We start from the raw sequence: 21,108 nt of genomic DNA on the forward strand, positions 1-21,108 counted from the left end.
AGAACTACTTACACCTAACTAGCCTAAGGATTCGAACCTGCGACCGTAGCGGTCGCGCGGTTCCAGACTGTAGCGCCTAGAACCGCTCGGCCACACCGGCGGGCGGTGCATCAAAGTCTTCATCACCAATGTCACACAGCCACTGAGGTGCGCTGAAGTTTATGGCCATCAGTTCAGCACGTTTTATAAGATACAGTGCAAATAGTACGTTCATTCTGTGAATTATGGTACTTGCACTTAACTGTAACTAATTAAAATTTCTTCAGTGGATCATCCTCTGCGCCCTTAGGCCGGTATTGCACTATCAAATTTCTTTGTCAAAGATTTGATCAAAGATGTGATCCAATATTCCGTCCAATATATTTGACAAAGATCTTTGACGTAGCGCTACAAGGGGTATTACACTGTCATCAAATTTTTCGTCAAAGTTCAAGATGGCTGACAACAACTTGTTATTAACCGCAGCAGTTCTACGTACTCCAATTGCATTGTGTGCACATGCGGAAAAGAAGTGGGGGGAAAAAATGGAACCATACATACGAGGTTGACAGTCTTAAAAGTCCTGGGATTGCAACTTGATAATAAATTCAGTTGGGAGGAGCACACCACAGAACTGCAGAAAGGCCTTAACAAATCTGTATTTGAAATTCGAGTGTTAGCAGACATAGGCAACATAAAAATGATAAAGCTTGCATACTTTCATTCCATAATGTCATATGGGATAATATTTTTGGGTTAATCTTGAAGTCAAACAAAAGTTTTCAAGGTCCAAAGGCGTGTAATACGTATTATTTGTGGAGTAAATTCACGGACCACCTGCAGAAACCTCTTCAAAGAACTGGGTATACTAACTACTGCCTCTCAGTATATTTACTTCTTAATGAAATTTGTCGTAAATAATATATCTCTTTTCCCAACAAACAACTCAGTTCATACATACAATACCAGGAACAAAAATGATCTGCACAAGGTTTAAAAGCACTTACTTTAGTTCAAAAGGGGGTCCACTACTCAGGAACACTCATCTTCAATAATTTGCCAGGAAACATAAAAATTTTAGTTAGAAATAAAGATCAGTTTAAAAGGAGCCTGAAAGACTTACTACTGGCCAACTCCTTCTACTCCATTGGCGAAATTTTTAATAGAAGCAAATGATGTATTGTATTTATTCATACTATTAGTATTGTTATATCAGCTTCAAAAAATCGACATGTTCCACATCCACGAGGATCTCCTCAGCACGGATCTATGGAACGAAAAACTAATCTAATCTGGGTGAAGCTGTGGGTTTTACGACGACACGATAAAAGCATTCAACAAAACTTGTTACGTGAGCTTACAGTGGAAGACGTCAAGTTGTACATCAATTACTTAAGAATGGATGAGCATATATTTCTGTATGTGCTCAATGAAGTGTATCCTCACATCACAAAGCACAATATTCACTTAAGAACTGCTACATCTTCAGAAGACAGGCTCACTATAACACTCCGATTCCTTGCTACAGGAGAGGGTTATGTTAGGTTAGGTCACGTAGGGTCTCCAATCTTCTTAATCTATTTTTGTATTCAGGGTGCCTCACGTTGTAAAGCGCCTCATCAGCTTCAGACATCTCTATTAATTTTGTAGTTGTCGGCACACACCAATTGTATTTACCGGCAATGGTTATAAAAACACTACAGACGACAGAACGCTGCAGCGATGCTAGCGCTCCATGTGGTAACATGTCACATTGCAGTGAACAGAAGACAAGCGGTTTCTTTAATCAAATATACAGCGACGCCCTATATTTGATCAAATATTGGACGACATTTGACAAAGTCCCTATTACACTATCAAATATCTTTGACAAAGATATTGGACAAAGACATTTGATAGTGTAATACCGGCCTTACGGAAACGCCCTGTATAAATTTCAAGGTACATAGTTGACACATCACTCCCTGAAACATGGCAACAACTTTGTGATGTTTGACACTTCAAGGAATGAGGATAAAAAGTGCAGATATTTTGAGAAGAGATGAGGGTGTTGCTGAGTTACCTGATGTATAGATCGGGTTCCATTTAGTGCAGGGCGTATCTGGAGTAGGACGCACCATAAGCACCATAGGCACCGTAGCTCAGGGAAGAAGCGTACCTGTAACAGAGGAGGATGACCGCTGACATCACAAAATACACGCACTTTTCCTTGCAGTGTTGCTGACTCCATAATATCTACCTCGCCATATGAACTATGGTCTGTATCTTATTTAGCTCTAGCTGTGTTAGTTTTGTTTGTATCTGAAAAGATGTTGTTGAGGAATTCAGTTAATAAGGTTCAAACTCAGAGGCACAAGTTGTCACAAGTACAGAATCCACACGGAGTTTTACAATTGATATTGCAGCCTTGTAGTGGTTCTGGAGGGAATTTCTTAGACAAAGTTTCGATAAAGAACGCATGTCTGAAAACTTTTCTTTTGATTGTAAAATAAGTTTGAAGTTCGGATCACTTTCAAACTGGCTCTTCACAGTACTCACACAGGGGAGAGACTGAACTCTTACCCGTGTTCTGTACAGGATCCTCTGTCATGGGCAGTGGTTCGAGTTTCATCGTCGGGTTCCCCTCTATATGACGAAGGTCGTCCTCTTGAAAGCCGAGAGTGCTTCGTGGAGCACCACACTCAACAGTCCCCGTAGCGATGCTACCGGTTTCTCTTAGTCGTTACTGTACTCGGAAGAAAAGTGCTGTGTGATGTCATAATTACAACAGGCAATGACGACGGTGCCCACTTCTCAGTTTGCTTGCGTACCGTGAAGCTGGAGTCTTGGCAGTTATCTGATTTTCAAACATATTTCGTATCCAAACTGGACCATTTCCTAACATGGTTTCCCTACCAAAGTATTATCCCCACTACAACCCCTAGAAGCCTGTCATAAGATTTGCGAAACACATCGAGTTCCACCTCTCTTGTCTTTCCGGTTTAGTTTCATTCCGTAACTTACTTACCGATCATTTGACAGATAGTATGGGAATTCCCATGAACTCAAGCATTTGGAATCAGCTAATGCCTCGTTGTTTATTCCAAGAAAATTCTAAAACTGGATGTAAGTGCGTCCCGTAATAACTGATTTCACTCCTTTGTCCTTGAAAAGCTTTTGAGAAAGCGGCTATAGTATGAGTATGTCTGGTGACGACAGGAGCATTACTAATCGAGGTTCGTCCTTACTAGACTCTGAGACGATGGTAGCTGAACAGATTTATGTCCAGTTCATGGCAAACAAATTCAACCTCCGCGCGACAACCGTTATGCAGTTCCAGGCAATTTGAACTGCTAGTTGCTGAACTGGTCATACATTAAAAGAAAAACTATGAGTCAAATCCTTTGGATCAGATGGGTGAGAAGTTCATATCGAATTACAACATTGATAAAAAATTTCAAGGTGTTTTCCTAATTGAAGTGCTTCTAATTAATTGGACCTAAAGGCAATGTTTCCGGACTTTCTTTCCTCTACCTATTTTCACTCCCTGTTATCTTACTCAAGAAGATAATTATGCGTGTATTTAGTAGTATAGAACAATAATAATACTGAGTGGAACAAATAGACACGTCTTGTAGAAACCCCTTAAAGGACTTTCGAAATCTTACTATCAATTCAGATTTAATATTTGGTGGTATAAAACAAGGGAATCAATTTCAGCAAAAACTTTGCAGTCTACAGTGACTGCAGAAAACAAAGAAATATTTTCATTTACAGTTTGCTGTGTGTGCAGTTCACAGCGGAGATGTGTAGCTTGCTATTCAACAAGTGCCCAGTAACATGGTGCAATACTTTAGGTAGTGCCTACAACCTACCTCACTATAAACTTGTTCTACAAATTAGCTTATATTCAAGAACCGATAATACCTGTTAGCTAGTGGCAGAGTTGATTGTGAAGTGGCATTACAAGTAGTAGTCTACTGAAAAAGATCTCTGCCTTTACAGATGTACGAGTTGTACTGATAAAGTAATAATTATCACAACCAGAAAATAGTATAATTTATATTTTGATCAAGCGGACACCTAGCGCTGTGGTACAATACTGTGGCGATGGGATTTCAGTGTGTACCATACCTGCAAACAACGACTTTTAAACAAACATGAATTTAACTATACATCTCAAATATTTTCGGTTGACAACCGAAACGTAATGTTCCTTATCGATATGCTACTCAACTGACTTTCATTGACTAGTTCACATTCGAAGCCACTTAGCTCTCTTGATCAGTGCATTCTCCTCTTACTGCTGCTCTACTGATAACACAGTACTCACCATCTCGTTTTATAACGGCGAGTGCCATCCAGTAGTTTGCTACGTTTTAAATAGAGGTTCGGGATTTTTTTTTTTTCCAGATAGTGTAGTTGTGAGCTACATGAAAAGCAGCGCAGGTAAAATGTTGTACACCTAATAAGATACAAAAGATTTGTGTGATCAGGTTGTACCATTCATATGGACGCTAGTCAATTACATCCGTCTCTAATGACAGCAGTGTATCTTCCTTCAAATGGTATGGGTCTGCTCGAAAATGGGTCAGCAGCAAGGCCAAGGAAGAAATCAACTTATTAACCAAGCAAAGAGCTATTGTAGATGAGGATACCTGATTGAAGGCGTCAGGAAGGAGGATTACAGTGTTGGAAGAGAATATTTGGTTTATGTAGTCAATTGGACTTGATAGCGTAAAAATGGAGATCACATCCTCCACAGTTCCGTGAAGCTGCAGGGGCTCTATGGTTTCCTGTAGCAGAATATGCCTCTGTAATCGGGTTGAGATCATGCTATAACAGCGCTCAACAAACTCCGCACGTAGGCTAATGGCTGCCTGAAGCCAAATAGCATTTGCTAACCTGACTCTGTATGCTAAGAAGTGGCTGCTGATAAATGGAATCTAAAAGTGAGGTTCAACAACGCCTACATGTTTCACGGACATGCCAGCCCTCGTCAGTGGCTAAGGTACGGAAACAGCTTTCCGTGAACTCCTGGGAGGCTTAACATGCCCTAACAGGAGGTGCGGCTTGAAACTGTGTAAGGAGAGGACAGAACACTCAACTCCGCAAGTGCATGACAGCTGCTGTGCAGCTGAGGCCCAGATCCGTTGAAAGCTGGTACCTGCAGAAGTCAGTACACAGGTAACATTCCAAAATAGGAAGATCCCGGTATAACTTGAAGGAAGTAGACTTGGATGTTGGTGGTATAAACTGTGAATGTGGACAGAAGTGAATCACAACCAATTCTATTTAGTACTTACAGTGTCCAAGATACTGCACACCATCCTGGAACCTTGCATGTTGTGTCATATGAAGATATAAATACAATGTATGCGTTTGCGGTATCACCTATCGATACCACTCCATGGGCGTTACATCTGGCCGCGGAACTGTAAGTTTCCATCAGATGCTGACAGCGATAGTGCGGGATCCGGTGAACCCAATAATGCACGCCCGCTGAGCCACACCTCAAGTTAGGAAATCTTCAGTTTTCTGTGTTGACCTGTTCACTAATCATTTCTGCTCCTGTTCAGCTTTACTATGACAAGAGTTACCACACCACTCGACGGCCCACCTATCCTCACCGCTGTGTACGAAGTCATACACAACGTGTTGTATTATCTGAGTCTAATATGCTGATTCCCTAATATGATTGTGAATTTGTGTGTTTTTTGACAATAAAGCTGGAAGTCAGTGTAACTGAGAGAAAATTGTTACCTCGCGTAGCTAAGGGCTGGAGCAGCAGCGTACGAGATGGCTGGAGCAGCGGCGATGGCTGGGGCGGCGTAGGAAATTGCCGGAGCAGCTGCTACTCCGGCGATTGCGGGGGCGGCGTAGCTGATGGCGGGGGCAGCGTAGCTGACTGCAGGAGCCGCAGCAATGGCAGGGGCGGCGTAGCTGACTGCAGGAGCAGCAGCGATGGCTGGGGCGGCATAGCTGATAGCGGGGGCGGCAGCAATGGCGGGGGCGGCGTAGCTGACAGCGGGGGCGGCAGCAATGGCGGGGGCAGCGGCGTAGCCAACCTGCAGGAAAGACAGAGATGTAATCTGATACAGGACAGCAGCAAAGACGTTACCTGTCAAGTAATTTATAAAAGGGTACATCACAATGAAACATGATAATATCTGACGTGTTAATTTCATTAATGAACAATAGACAGAAATCCATGAAACAAATGAAATTTCATAGACCTGAAGGTAAAACTGTAAGTCACCCTACTGAGTATCACCGCCCATATTCAGGCGATTGAAATCTCATATATGTTAGTATTTGGTGCGCCTATTGCAGCTCTACATGTTTTCTTGACGTCCCAACACAGTATAAGAACATATGGTCCATAACGCTGTTTATGACATGATATGGCTTGATTTACCTACCACATGTGGCATTTTGTAAATAAAGTAAGTTTTGGGTGTAGACGTTGTATCTACCACTAAAATATTCCTGCTATAAATGTTCATGAAATATTTAACGTTTAATAAGACTGTTGCAACTAACTGGATATCAATTACAAAACCTTGTTATGGCGTTATACGCCTGAGGTGGGGAATTTTGATGACATGTAATATCTGCACTTGTGAAATCAATGTGGGATGTAATGAAAATTATGCGATCTGTGTGAATCACGACATGCTAGGTGTGATGGATCCGTTTAGTGAAGGAGCTCATTAAAAAGCCTGAGGCCTATGTGTACTTTACTTCCCAATAAATGTTAATACAAATTCGAGAGTTCACAGAAGCGAGATCTGTGCTTGACTGTCAAATTAAGTCATAGCTTTGCACAAGAGTAACGTGTTTTTGGTGTGTCTCGTATCCAGCAGGTAAATGACAAGCTACATTTTCGTGTTAGCAGAGGTATATATATTAGCCAATTGACATTTAACTGAAGTATTATATGAAGTAAGGTTATGAGCTAACGACACTCAAGTGTGTGTCACTTAGTACCTGACATTTTGTTATACATAAACACCACAAATCTGGTAGAATCATTTTCGATCCGCTCCTTGGTTCAGCACCTTATCTTCAACTGACAGACTTAAGAATTTTAATAGAGTATACACCTCATTTCCGTAATTTGAAAATTCACTGCCTGCGCAAAGGTGAAGCACGTACAAGACGTGGTCGAATGACAATGTCACTCTGTACAGACACACACCACCAGTGCGTATATAAATGGTTAGACATATCTTATACAGCTTTCAAACGGTAAAATTCTGTTGTTAAAAAGGGCAAAACTGTTGAAGGAGAAGCTGAATAAAAGCTCCTGAGCCATTGGTTTGGGATCAGCAGCAAACTGGCTGGTGATTTTCCGCCCCATACGTGGACTCTGACTGCATCTTATGGTGCATCTCTGTAAAAAAATTACTAATACTATTAACACAGCAAGTAAGTAATCATATAGTGGAAATATTTTGTTTGTGGATTGACTGATTTGAAAATCATACGAAATTCGACATGGTTTAACCAGTATGTCCAATTTCATATATATTTTTTGAATTTGTCAATCCACAAATAATTGATCCTGATTACGTAATTACTTATTCACTGCTAAATAGTATTGAAAATTTTTATACTGGGATGCACCAGAATAGGAAACTACAAATGGTGCGAAACTGACAGTCTGAGTCTACAAGGACCTCAAATAATAGAGCTATCGTGGATTAACGAGGTTTCAGTCTGTTTTAGTGCTTCAGTCTTCTGTAAACTACGTATAAGTGTTTTAGCTTGTGGTGGCTCTTGGTTTAAAATTATATGTAAAGAATTACAGTTGTAATTCTTAGTGACGGTCACAAAAGCCATTAGAATGTATAGATGTTGTAAATGTTTAGTGTTATCATCTGGTCTGATAGGACATACAACGAGTGTGAAGAGTGTCAGAGTGACCACTGTGAAGGACACAATGGGGACAGACACCCGTGTAAGACAGCGTTACCAAAAAGAGTCAGTTTCAAAGGATTCTCACTATGGGCTCCTTTGGCCAGCTGATTGAATATCCAGATTTGTGAGGCAGTAGGCTGTGACAGCGGCCCGATGTTGTACTGCATAGCAACTTGAAGGCAAACATACTCGTTGCCAAGCTTCTGGCCGATACATCTGACCGTAACAAGAGAGGATCTCCTCACTGGGCACCAACCACACCGAAACCCCTTCACATCAGCGCCTGACATCCGATAACAAGCAATGGAGAACGTGCAACATTTTGTGTCATCCTGAGCCATTGGTTTGGGATCAGCAGCAAACTGGCTGGTGATTTTCCGCCCCATACGTGGACTCTGACTGCATCTTATGGTGCATCTCTGTAAAAAAATTACTAATACTATTAACACAGCAAGTAAGTAATCATATAGTGGAAATATTTTGTTTGTGGATTGACTGATTTGAAAATCATACGAAATTCGACATGGTTTAACCAGTATGTCCAATTTCATATATATTTTTTGAATTTGTCAATCCACAAATAATTGATCCTGATTACGTAATTACTTATTCACTGCTAAATAGTATTGAAAATTTTTATACTGGGATGCACCAGAATAGGAAACTACAAATGGTGCGAAACTGACAGTCTGAGTCTACAAGGACCTCAAATAATAGAGCTATCGTGGATTAACGAGGTTTCAGTCTGTTTTAGTGCTTCAGTCTTCTGTAAACTACGTATAAGTGTTTTAGCTTGTGGTGGCTCTTGGTTTAAAATTATATGTAAAGAATTACAGTTGTAATTCTTAGTGACGGTCACAAAAGCCATTAGAATGTATAGATGTTGTAAATGTTTAGTGTTATCATCTGGTCTGATAGGACATACAACGAGTGTGAAGAGTGTCAGAGTGACCACTGTGAAGGACACAATGGGGACAGACACCCGTGTAAGACAGCGTTACCAAAAAGAGTCAGTTTCAAAGGATTCTCACTATGGGCTCCTTTGGCCAGCTGATTGAATATCCAGATTTGTGAGGCAGTAGGCTGTGACAGCGGCCCGATGTTGTACTGCATAGCAACTTGAAGGCAAACATACTCGTTGCCAAGCTTCTGGCCGATACATCTGACCCTAACAGGAGAGGATCTCCTCATTGGGCACCAACCACACCGAAACCTCTTCACATCAGCGCCTGACATACGATAACAAGCAATGGAGAACGTGCAACATTTTGTGTCATCCTGAGCCATTGGTTTGGGATCAGCAGCAAACTGGCTGGTAATTTTCCGCCCCATACGTGGATCGCCATTATCACAAGACCTGGTACGTTTGGAGTGATGCTGTTACTGTCAAGCAAGGATGATGAACGGCTTCGCGTTGCGTTCAGCAATGAACAGCGCTTCCGCGCTGTCCTGTATAGCCGTCTCCGGCGAGTGGAGAGAGTTTAGATTCTTCAGACATTTCAGAGATTGACATCAGTGTTACTCGGTATATCATGGTATTAGGAGTTTTCAGGTATGGCTTCGTATCACAGCTGCCAGTGACTGAAGGAACTCCTGAGCACAGTGGTACATCACGGACATCCCCCGTTCTTATGGGTTACTTCTCATGCCCCAATGTTGTTGTGCCGTTTATCATTGAGCTATGCTCGTTCACACACCACATTCCTCATGAACTTTGTATGATGTTTAAGTACTGTCATGACCTTAAATCTCCAGGTCTGTCCCTGGTTGCACATCAACTCCACCTCAGTGTCAGTACGCAGGGTATCAAGGACGAGTTACACGGGCTGTGGGTCACCTTGCCCCTGGAGAGGATACTGCACCTTTTTTGAGATCATTCCCGAAGTAGTTAGTGCACACATCTTGGCTAGAGAGTTGTGGAACACTGACACTTGCTCGACTCACCTCCACCGCCTGCCATCATGGTGTATAAAGTACGAAGAAGCTCACATTATGACCGAAACTAGTTACCATTGTGTATAAATATTTTGTTGTGTTTACCTCTTCCTAATTCAGTTTTACAGTATTTTATCGAAACCGCTAGTATTTCCAACATAATCAGTGCATACATCTTGGCTACAGGGTTTGCAAAGTCATACCGATAAGTGGACTTTACCGTCGACTTCTTTATAATTTTGAATCGATTTTGTAATCACTGAAATAACGTAACACCCCCTCAACCAGTGAAGATTCTTTTTGTTTCCTCCTATCTTTCTAGGTGCTTTATATTGCTTGTCAGGGTGTAGAGATGAGTGGGCGTTGAGTATGGCATGACCGTATTTTAAAATTCTGAAATTTGGCAGACCGTGAAATACTGACAAAACTATCTGCAGAAAATGTTTTGGTGATTACACACAAAGTATGCTGTCTAACGACTGTGGAGCCTTATATAACGGAGTCAGTTACCGGACTTGTATACAAAATCTGTTAATCAGAGAAACTATCAGATTTAAATTATAGACTAACCGTATTCGACCGTGGAGCCTTGTGCATGGGGGTGGGGGGAGGAGAGGGGGCGATGGTGGGTTGGCGGACGGGGCAAAGGGGGTAGCTGAGAGAGCATTTTTGTGTCCAGGGAAGGATAGCCGATTCCGGTTACTCCATTTGAGAAGCACTTGCAGAATGAGCACCCCCCTTTTTACGAACAGGGAAAGCACGTCCCAGAACAGTTAGAACAGTGAGCGATATGAGATATAAGAAGTTTCATTTCACAAATAGGTCAGGTACTTGGGGTGGAGGCTGTGCGACTTTTCTGTACCGCCCGAGAGCACGTGGGGAGCGTTTGCCATGTGTTTAGCGCATGCGCTGAATACATGTAACAATGCTACTTGACGAGTTAGCTGTATCATCAGCGCTTACCTGTGAGTTGCCTGAAGGTCGCCCAGTAATGCCCACGCCCTGTGGGTTGGCGTAGGAACAGACTGAGCTAGAGGGAAAATGTACCGTTAAGTACTCCACAAGACCGGCTTAATACAGCCGAGGATCGGAAATAATTCCATGGAAGCGTTTTAAAATTCAATTAAAAAATAATACTGACCGCAATGAAATATTTATTGCCGGTGGTAACGGGTTCGAATGAATATGTGGCCATCATCAGACCATGTAAAGCATGCAGGACGGAAACTAGTTACCATCGTCAATAAATGTTTTATTGGATTCAACTGTTTCTGATTCAATGTTGAAATATTTTATCACAACCGCTAATATTTTCCACGAGAAATGTTCTAATGTTCTCAAAAAGAGCTTATGCATGGAACTGCGGTAGCACATATGTATCAGTATCTCAAATTAGATATGTAGATAGTCTGTCCCCATTAATTACTTGTTTAATACTTCTAGTATCTTTGCATCAGGAAGATAGTAAATTTATTTCAGTAAAATGTGAACGAATGGTTACTGTTTCGTAAGGTAGAAATGTATCTTCATAACAACTCAGTCAAAGTACTTTAATGCCTTCCAGTTGATAATTTATGATGCTAGGGATGTTGAAGTGCTGGTTTCACTTAAGCTTGAAGGAGTTAAAGCTCTTTCTTTTACATTGTGGTCTACCTTTACGAATTGTAACAGGGCATTGTTTAACCATTATTGTAGCAAGCTATGCGACATTGTGGGAAACAACTGGAGGTGCTAACCCGCCGTGTAATGACTCGAAACTGGATATCTTTGTTGGACTGGTATCTGATCACATTTTCATATACCGGACGATTGTATACTCATTCCGCTAACTGGTGAAATCCTTTCTGGCTGTCAGCCGAGTCAAGGTGTCGTGTTGTCTCGTAGAAACGTTTCGAAAAATTTCTTACCCTTCATCTTTAAAACTCCTCGCCTGAAAATGAAGAGTACAATCCTTGTCGATACGTTGTGACAACCCAAAACCACTACACTTCTGACAATACTTCCCTTTATCTGTATTTAATCTTTTTATTATGAGATTACAATCGGTTTTGTGGTACCGAAAACCACATCCTCGGGTGACATGTGGCTACGTCATAAGACCTAAGTGGCCTGGAATGGGGACGCCAACTTTCGTTTTCAGATCAAAGTAATAAACTACGAAGTGGCGTTACGTCAACGAATCAATATCAGTTGGGCGTATGGATCCCAGTCCAAAATGATTGGTGGAGCTACAACTATAGTCTACCCGCATTCCCGAAACACGTGGCATCAAAGCGCACTGTGAAATACTGACTATTATGGACTCGAATCTCTACGTCCGACTGATTCTCATTGATTGACGTACCCCCTTTTAAAGGTTTACTGATGGGTTTTCATTGACACGGTATCGGTTCGTATCTGATAATACGGAACACAACTAAAGCAGTCACTGAATCCCAATGACAATTACTCACAACCGTGGTTGTCATGTCTACAAGGTTTTCTGCAACCCGAGAAGAGGTCATGTACGAAGTACGCTTAGAAAGTCTGTATTCCAGTACCAAACCACTGATACTTTTAGCACTGCCGGCTTTAAATCATCATTAGCTGACCTCATTTGCCCGTGCAGTAGTGCTACTGTTTATCTGGAATGAACTACATGAGATGCACGCTTGCAGCTGCCGCTGCCTGTACTGTGGTCTTGTCAGATACTGAGAAGGAAGTGGAAAACGCACAGTGAATACTCACCGCTGCCGGAGCGGCGATGGCTGCCCCGTAGCCGTATCCGCCGTATCCCAGACCCAGGAGTCCCCTCTTCTCCTGCTTCTTCTCAGCGGTCGCCTCCTTGTTTTCAGCGGCCAGCACGCAGGCGGCTACAGCGAACAGGATGACCTGGAAAAAAAAATGTTGCGAGATGTAGTAACAAGAAGAAAATAGCAGTGACGCCATTAACGACTGTCTCCTCTGAAATAACGTTGGAGGAGTGCCCTCCTAATTCACTCCGGAATGTTCTCACATTGTAAACCAGTTCAGCTTTGGAAAATAATCATCAAAAAATAATCCGATTAATTTCCTCTGTGATACAACGGTTCAGCTAAATCACCTACACGTGTCCAGTATTTTACCAATATCTACGCCTACATAAGCCAACCATACTAAATACAGGGTGTCACGGTTTAACATGTAATAGTATGAAATAAGCCAACCATACTGAATACAGGGTGTCCGGATTTAACATGTACACTACTGGCCATTAAAATTGCTTCACCAAGAAGAAATTCAGATGATAAACGGGTATTCATTGGATAAATATATTATACCAGAACTGACATGCGATTGCATTTTCACGCAATTTGGGTACATCAGTACCTAGAACAACCACCTCCGGCCGTAATAGCGGCCTTGATACGCGTGGACATTGAGTCAGACAGAGCTTCGATGGCGTGTACAGGTATAGCTGCCCATGCAGCTTCAACACGATACCGCAGTTCATCAATGGTAGTGACTGTCGTATTGTGACGAGCCAGTTGCTCTCTCGCCATTGACCAGATGTTTTCAATTGGTGAGAAATCTGGAGAATGTGCTGGCTAGGGCAGCAGTCGAACATTTTCTGTATCCAGAAAGACCCGTACAGGACCTGCATTATCCTAATGAAATGTAGGGTTTCGCAGGGATCGCATGAAGGGTAGAGCCACGGGTCGTAACACATCTGAAATGTAACGTCCACTGTTCAAAGTGCTGTTATTGCGAACAAGAGGTGACCGAGACGTGTAACCAATGGCACCCCATACCATCACGCCGGGTGATACGCCAGGATGGCGATGACGAATACACGTTTCCAATGTGTGTTCACCGCGATGTCGCCAAACTCGGATACGAGCATCATGATGCTGTACACAGAACCTGGATTCATCCGAAAAAATGACGTTTTGCCATTCGTGCACCCAGGTTCGTCACTGACTACACCATCGCAGGCACTCCTGTCTGTGGTACAGCGTCAAGGGTAACCGCAGCCATGGTCTCCGAGCTGCTGCTGCTGCAAACGCCGTCGAACTGTTCGTGCAGGTGGTTGTTGTCTTGCAAACGTCCCAATCTGTTGACTCAGGGACCGAGACGTGGCTGCACGATCCGTTACAGCCATGCGGATAAGATGCCTGTCATCTCGACTGCTTGTGATACGAAGCCGTTGGGATCCAGCACTGCGTTCCGTATTACCCTCCTGAACCCACCGATTCCATATTCTGCTATCAGTCATTGGACATCGACCAACGCGAGCAACAATGTCGCGATACGACAAACAGCAATCGCGATAGGCTACAATGGGACCTTTACCAAAGTCGGCAGCGTGATGTTACGCAGTGCTCCTCCTTACACGAGGTTGGAAACTTTCCTCATGTCAGCACGTTGTAGGTGTCGCCACCGGCGCCAACGTTGTGTGAATGCTCTGAAAAGCTAATCGTTTGCATATCACAGCATCTTCTTCCTGTCTGTTAAATTTCGCGTCAGTAGCACGTCATCTTCGTGGTGTAGCAATTTTAATGGCCAGTAGCGTAATACTATGAAATGTAATAACTTGAGACGTAAGTTATTTTCTGGTCGTTTACTTGTACAAGTACAGTAACTCAAATTTTTTTGTGTTCGTTCGCGGCATTTGTTACCATGTGCGCATGCGCCTAAAAGCGTGTCAGTAGCCCTGAGTACTCCACAGCAGAAGGTGTTTTCTCTCCCGGTGTTCTGTGCGGTATATGTCCCGGTGTCAAAGTTTGTTATACAGGTATAACTTCTTTTTCGGCGTGAGTAGCGACTGCGACCAATTCACGACGTTCTCACTCGCGTAACAATCAAGAAATGGGGCGAGCGACTTTGCCAAACAGCGAATTTTCTTTCGATGTCGGGCCACCGTGCTAAGTACGCAGTTCCAGAGGCTACTATCGGATTAATCCGCGTTTCCTTCAAGTGGACCATCCATTGTGAGTCAATCCGACAAGCAAGTAGGCTGTTACAGTTACCTCGTTCGAACGTACATGATGCCATCGACAAGGGTTTGCTCCTATGGACGTATAAACTGCAGCTCAAAATCAAGCTTGAGGATAGGAAGGAGACAATTGTGTCATAATTGGGTCAAAGCGAGGCATTCCTGGGTTTCGTCTGTATCTCGGACGAGGCTACATTCCACAATTCCGGTACGGTAAACGCGCACATCCAACCCCCACTCCCTCCCCGCATCCAGTGACAGGATGCGAGCATGACTGTCCGAAAGTGAAAGTGTGGTGTAGAATGTTGAAGGACAGGGTGATAGGCACATTCTTCTTCGTAGAGCCTATAGTTAATGCAACGTACATGTTAGAGCTGTATGCTGTGTCGCAACTTCTTCGTGACGTGGTGCGCCATCTTGTCTTTCAACAAGATGACCCACCATCCAGTTTAGTGACCATTTTGAGGGATTCCTTGGATCATGAGTTCCGAGATCTCTGCATGGGGAAAGGTAGTACATCGACTGCTTGGCTCCCCTTGAAGGCCAGACATTACGCTACTTAATTTTCTTCTGTTTGGTTCGTAAAGCGTCAAATGCAGCAGATGACCAATTTCCTACTTACCAAATCTGCGTCATCGTATACGTGCAACTACCGCAAATGTTACACCTGCAATGCTGCAGAACACTTCGACAGAAGTGGAATACAGATTAGAAGTGTGTCGCACCACTAATGGTACATATATCGAGGTATATTCTGTGTTGCCATACATGCAGAAATATATCGCCAAAAACGCTCTCAAATACAAGATGTCAAATTAAACACTTCTCAACCGTCCAGTTTCCAAAATTATTTTGTTTGGCTACCAGTTTCGGCGTGTTACTACGCCACCTTCACGCCCCTGAGCGACGTGGAGCAACATTCCGACTCGGTTCTGATAAAATAGTTTTGGAAACTAGAGGGGTGAAAGGTGTTTAATTTGATAGCCTGTGTCGAACAGCCGAGTCCCACATCCATCTCTGATAAGATGCACATACAGAGTATCTCAACTACCTCTCATGTTATTACATTTTATATGAATGTATGTTTAACCGTGACTCACTGTATTAGTCATACTTTTAAAAGAGTGTATACATAGACATGTTTAATTTCGTGTAAAAAAACTGAGTCGTGGTTAGCATATGTGCGAATCTTTGCGCTATGAAGGAATAATAACACACGAAGTACTATACTCTAAGACTGTCGTGGAAAAAAGTCAAAACATTTATATTTACCTCATAGTGCAAACAGTTCCTCTTGAAAACGGGACAGTTTACTGCAACGGCTCGTGATACGCATGACAAAGCGTAACCGGTGGGGTGTTCTAATATTTAAATAATTAATGACGCCGTTATGGTCTTTCGAAAATGGCCGATTGTAATGAATGAAATGAACTCACGGAATTATTATAGCTTCCACCAATTTCGCCCTGTCATCATTTGAAATGAGCACACAGTCGGATATCTGAGCGCGTTAGCATGCCGCTTCCGGGATTCGCGGAGGCTCACCGACCCTGGATCGAATCCCCGCAGCGGATTAATGAAGAGGAGTGATCTTCTCGTCACCTTGTATGTAGCTTTCGGCAGTTTCCTCTCCTCCGTCTAGTTGAATACCAGGCTGGTGTCCACGTCCTGTCTGTTACACTATCCGCAAAAACTTCGAAAACGTTTTCATCCTCTAATATCGGACAATACTAGGCACAAAGAGATTTGGAACACAAATTACATTGCAGGGAAGAAGGGATGGAACTAACGACTTTGCAGCAGTGATATCGCCGGTTCCCGCCAGATAAACGAAGTTCGCTGTCGTCTTGGCTAGCAGTTGCATTGATGAGCGTCCGGATCTGCAGAGTGCTGTTGGCAAGCGGGGTGCACTCAGCCCTTGTTAGGCAAACAGAGGAGCTACTCGACTGAGAAGAACTGTTTCGATCACGAAAACTGACAACGGCCGGGCGAGCGTTGTGCTGAATACATGCCACTCCATATCCACATCCAGGACGCTTATCGAATGTGGACGACACGGTAGTCGGTCGGTGCCGTTGGGCTTTTCAAGGCCTGTTCGGATGGAGAGAAGAAGGGGTGGTGACAGTAACGGCGTTCAACCAGTCTCTACCACTGACGTTGCCAAATCCATAAATTAACATGCCGACCCACTGAGGACACGTGATAAAGTCTGGGAAAAGGAAGATAATTTTAAGTGCGTGGATTTACATCGAATGAAAGTCTTTCACTGAGCCAGAAAAAGCATGGCTGACTATTAAAGTTGAAGGAGCGATTATCCAATAGCTTTCTTTCTTGTTGTGTCGGACATATGCCTGCCAAGTTGATCGACCAACAATGCTCGATTTGTTGTCTTTGAGCTGTTGGGAGTGTGTTATGTAGTGTGGTACTTCAGTTGGCACATATCCAGACGGATTCTCCGTCTGTAAACCATCTCCGTCCTTTCTATTTAGTCAACAGAATTCTAGGTAATTAGCAATAGGTTTCTAGTTCTTTAAAACCGATTGCACTTCCATAGCCCATAAAATTACTTACTATGGCACGGAAACTTCTTACTGATGAAAGGCTCATCGGTTAATCTAATGCAACTACTTTTCCTGGAAACATATTCAGTCTCAGCTTTATCTTCGGTAGGGATGGAAGCTGAATGAATTAATGAATTAGTATTTGTGCCAAGGCTGGGATTTGCACATCTGTCTAGTAAGCTGGAGACCCAGCTTCAAGTCCCGAGCATGGGGACTTCAAATTCTACCCTAATCGTACTCATCTGTTGCTTTTTTAACCTACAACTTGATCCCACTTCTGTATAATACTGCATCAAACCAGAATGAAGTACTCAACAAAGGAGAGAGCGATGTCATACAGGACAGACACGTGAAATCAGTGTTAGTGATGCCGAAATGGAGGGCTCAGATTTGTTGCATGAATTAGAATTGGGGAAAGAGTCGTACATTTGTAAAGGAAAACGCTTACAAGACGTTACCGTGACCAGTTCTACAACTTGGAGTACGTATCAAGTTGGCATGGCACGAGACATCGAACGAATCCAGAGATGCGCTTGCAACATCTCAGCAGGTCCATATGTCCCATGCGAAATTCTAACAGAAATGGTCCGAGAACGTATACTGAAATACTATCGCAGGTTACGTTATACGCGGTGTAAAACACTGACCCAGTAGACCTACATGGTCACAAAACATAATTAAGTCAAAGTGGCCTTACACTGACAATCGTTAATATCATGGCATAATAAAGGAACTCGCAGGTGGTCAGGAATAGTAACCATCATTCGATGCTAAGATGTGTACCTTAAGGCCTAATGCCACTTATTAAGCAGCAGAGAGGTATTCCACAGTAGAGAACATGAGCAAATGCTCAGAGCTCTTAAACTATACATTTTACGGCCGATGTTTACTGGGCATTTGTTTCTTGATTTGGTCCATACGACCAGCTGTCTCCTGGCCAAGATAGATTTATTGGTGTCAAACACAGGTCGTAAATTGAGCAAGAAATTTCTGAGAATGTGCGTTTGGAGCACAACGTTGTGTGGTAGTGAATCGTGGACAGTGGGGAAACTTGAACAGAAGAGAATTGAAGGAATATGTTGCAGCAGATGGACGCTGAAAATCGGGTGGACTGACAAGATAAGGGATGAGGTGGTTCTCCGTGGAATCGGAAAAGGAAGACAAATGTGGAAAACACTGGAAAGAAGAAGAAACGCATCACTGGTACTAGGGGGAACTGTAGACGGTAAAAACTGTGAGGGAGGACAGAGATGGGAATATATCCAGCAAATAATTGAGGACGTAGGTTGCCAGTGGTATTCTGTAATGAGGAGATGGACAGGAGAGAAAAACGTATCGGGCTGCATTAAGAGAATCAGATGATGCATGACCTAAAAGAAAGAAAGAACGCCTTTCAAAAAATGGAACGCGAAGAGCTTGCAGTAGAAGAGACTTGTTTCGCAGATTCAAAGACGAAGTTCTCATAGCTTTTAAGGTTTTCCTTTTTGGAGTCTATGTTTGCAAATCTTATCTGCTCCCAATCGTCGTTCCTGTCATATGTCTGAATATTACCTATCCCTCCTGGTTCACACTGTATAAAACTTTGTCTCTTTTAATCAGATCTGAAAGTGGTCGGGAAGGGCCGAACTCTACAGTCCGGAGACATTTTTTGTGACTCCAGACTGAAATCAAAGAAACCAGCTATGTAGAGGGAAATCCTTGGCCGACATTGTTCTAGTGAAAAACCCCTATTCGAAGTTTAACCACATCGGTATTTGGGAAGACGCGTCGACAATTGCGCCAGCCAGCCTGGATTTGGTTTTCAGGTGGTTTTCCACAACCGTCTAGGCGAATACCACGCTTGTTCCCACGTCTCGCCTCAGTTAAACGATTCACAAAAATTTCGAATACATTCTCACATCGTCACATAGACACAGTCAGATAGGATACAGAAATTTCATGCCGGGGAAAAGGGGTACTTATACGAGGGCCGTCTATTAACCCTCTATCAGTAACGTTGCCAAATCCAGATGACATTCTTACACTTCGTGAAGGCACGACATAATTTCAGGAAAACAAAGGAGTATCGAATAAGATCGTTAGTCTACAACCATAATATATCTCAAGAGACTGTTTCTCTATCGCTCAATACCAGAAATATTGATACGATCTACCCTCACCGCTCACCGAACTCTAGAGGAATATACAGAATGTCGCAGAAGTAGTGATCAATATTCATATAAACGACGATAACGATCATTCGAAACAAACAAATGTAGGAAACATGGGCCCTAAAACGCTTACGTCCAGAGTTATGAACATTTGTTCATATTTGTTCATCTCTGATACTGTGAAACACGTCTTCTCTGCTGAATGAGTGCTCGTATCCACTTTAGAGCCCCTGTTTACCGGAAATTTGTGTCTTGGCTTGGTTTATATTACATGCTCGCAAAATACGCAAAGCAAAGAGCTTGCAGCAGAAGAATATCCAAGATGGAGCGCTCGTACATCTTGAGCTATGGGTTTTAAGGCCTGTATTTACTAGATTTCCTGCCTCGAATGATCGCTCGTATCGTATCCCTTAATACTGACCATCCTTCCCAAAGACTCACTTTAGAGCGTTACAGACGTGACGTTGAAACTATATGCTTTTGTAGCCTCCATGGTATAGGTCTATATTTTATTGCGACGATTTCCAGTTTCGCAACAAAATCACTTATCCGACAGTGTATACTTACAATGGCGGTCTTCATGGTGAGCTGGCGTGTGTTGGGCTCCGCAACGAGGGGAAGAAGTTTCCTGAGCAGATGTGTGTACGTGAGTGTGTTGTTGGCGGCTGCCGCAGCTCTTATATACGATTAACGGCGACTAGTTATACCGGAATTGCCGCCTCTCGCTTAATGCATACTCGGCCACGATACAGCGTGACACGCGGACACGCCCCCAGACGTTGACCATCGTAGCCTAAAACAGAGCCGCAACCAACAGGTTACAGGGAGACAGCAGTCCTACCGGAGCGAGACCAATGACCACACCCCGCTTGTTGTTACGTATCTGACCAGTTATAACTAGTTATCGAAATTTGTGGTAAGACATCTAAGACAGCCCATCGGAAATAAATCCAGAGTGATGAAGTAATACGATGTGCTATTTTCGATGAGTTGTAGCGGGCAGTATCGTGACTTTCTAACGTACGCAAATACATTCTTACGTTAATAGCAGGCTGGGTTTGTGAAAAGTATGAAAGATAAATGCATCAGACAGGTAGTTACGACGTTGTGCTTGACAATGGAAGTGAGACTCTTCAAAAATCAAGACCTTTCAGAAGACTTTTAAATCTAGAAAATGGAGTTGAACAACGTGAAATAGTGCAAAGTGCGTGACATTCTGAGAGCGATTGGTGTAAACTGTGCGGAAATACTCGTAACACAAAATGTATAGTTCAACCTACAGGAAAATTAGACCTTAAGACAAAGAACGAAGTGTTCGCATTAGAAAGGATATAATGCAAGAATAAAAACTTTCATCCCAACAGCTCAATCCATACATCGAAGAGGCAATGACGGTAATAAAAGAAAGATTCAGGAGTGGGACATATTCAGGGGTATCACTGTTAAGATTCCGCTCCCGTCAGTGAAAGTGACGACGACTTGCGCTCTAGTGAGAACACGCTGTGGCTTGAGTTGATTCGTTGATTGTATTGCTATCCTAATTGAAACTGGGAAAGAAGTGCACGACCTTCACAGCGTCATGAATAAAGAATATGGACTGGGGGTAAACCGAACAACGACGACACTA

General features: G+C 42.9%; 1 protein-coding gene across 2 annotated transcripts; it reads right to left on the reverse strand.

The window, feature by feature from the left end:
• Positions 1-2,039: 2,039 nt before the first annotated feature.
• LOC124551281 (cuticle protein 16.5-like) lies at positions 2,040-20,122 on the reverse strand. Of its 2 annotated transcripts, XM_047126285.1 has the most exons (5): positions 20,049-20,122; positions 12,544-12,687; positions 6,012-6,026; positions 5,722-5,972; positions 2,040-2,137 (listed from the first exon to the last, which is right to left on the reverse strand). In XM_047126285.1, exons 1-5 carry the CDS (start codon positions 20,061-20,063, stop codon positions 2,065-2,067), a joined length of 498 nt encoding a protein of 165 aa, XP_046982241.1. In that variant the 5' UTR covers positions 20,064-20,122; the 3' UTR covers positions 2,040-2,064. The 2 variants fall into 2 exon arrangements, with proteins under 2 accessions (XP_046982241.1, XP_046982240.1); XM_047126284.1 differs by having other exon boundaries at positions 5,722-6,026.
• Positions 20,123-21,108: the final 986 nt, after the last annotated feature.

The sequence above is a fragment of the Schistocerca americana genome, chromosome 9 (genome assembly GCF_021461395.2).
Source record: "Schistocerca americana isolate TAMUIC-IGC-003095 chromosome 9, iqSchAmer2.1, whole genome shotgun sequence".
NCBI lineage: Eukaryota > Metazoa > Arthropoda > Insecta > Orthoptera > Acrididae > Schistocerca > Schistocerca americana.

Excerpts from the sequence above, each read along its gene's own strand:
- LOC124551281 (XM_047126284.1), bottom strand. Across the intron at positions 6,027-12,543 it reads CCATCGCCGCTCCGGCAGCG|GTTGGCTACGCCGCTGCCCC; the intron begins GTGAGTATTCAC and ends TCTTTCCTGCAG. Across the intron at positions 2,138-5,721 it reads CCAGCCCTTAGCTACGCGAG|GTACGCTTCTTCCCTGAGCT; the intron begins GTAACAATTTTC and ends CCTCTGTTACAG.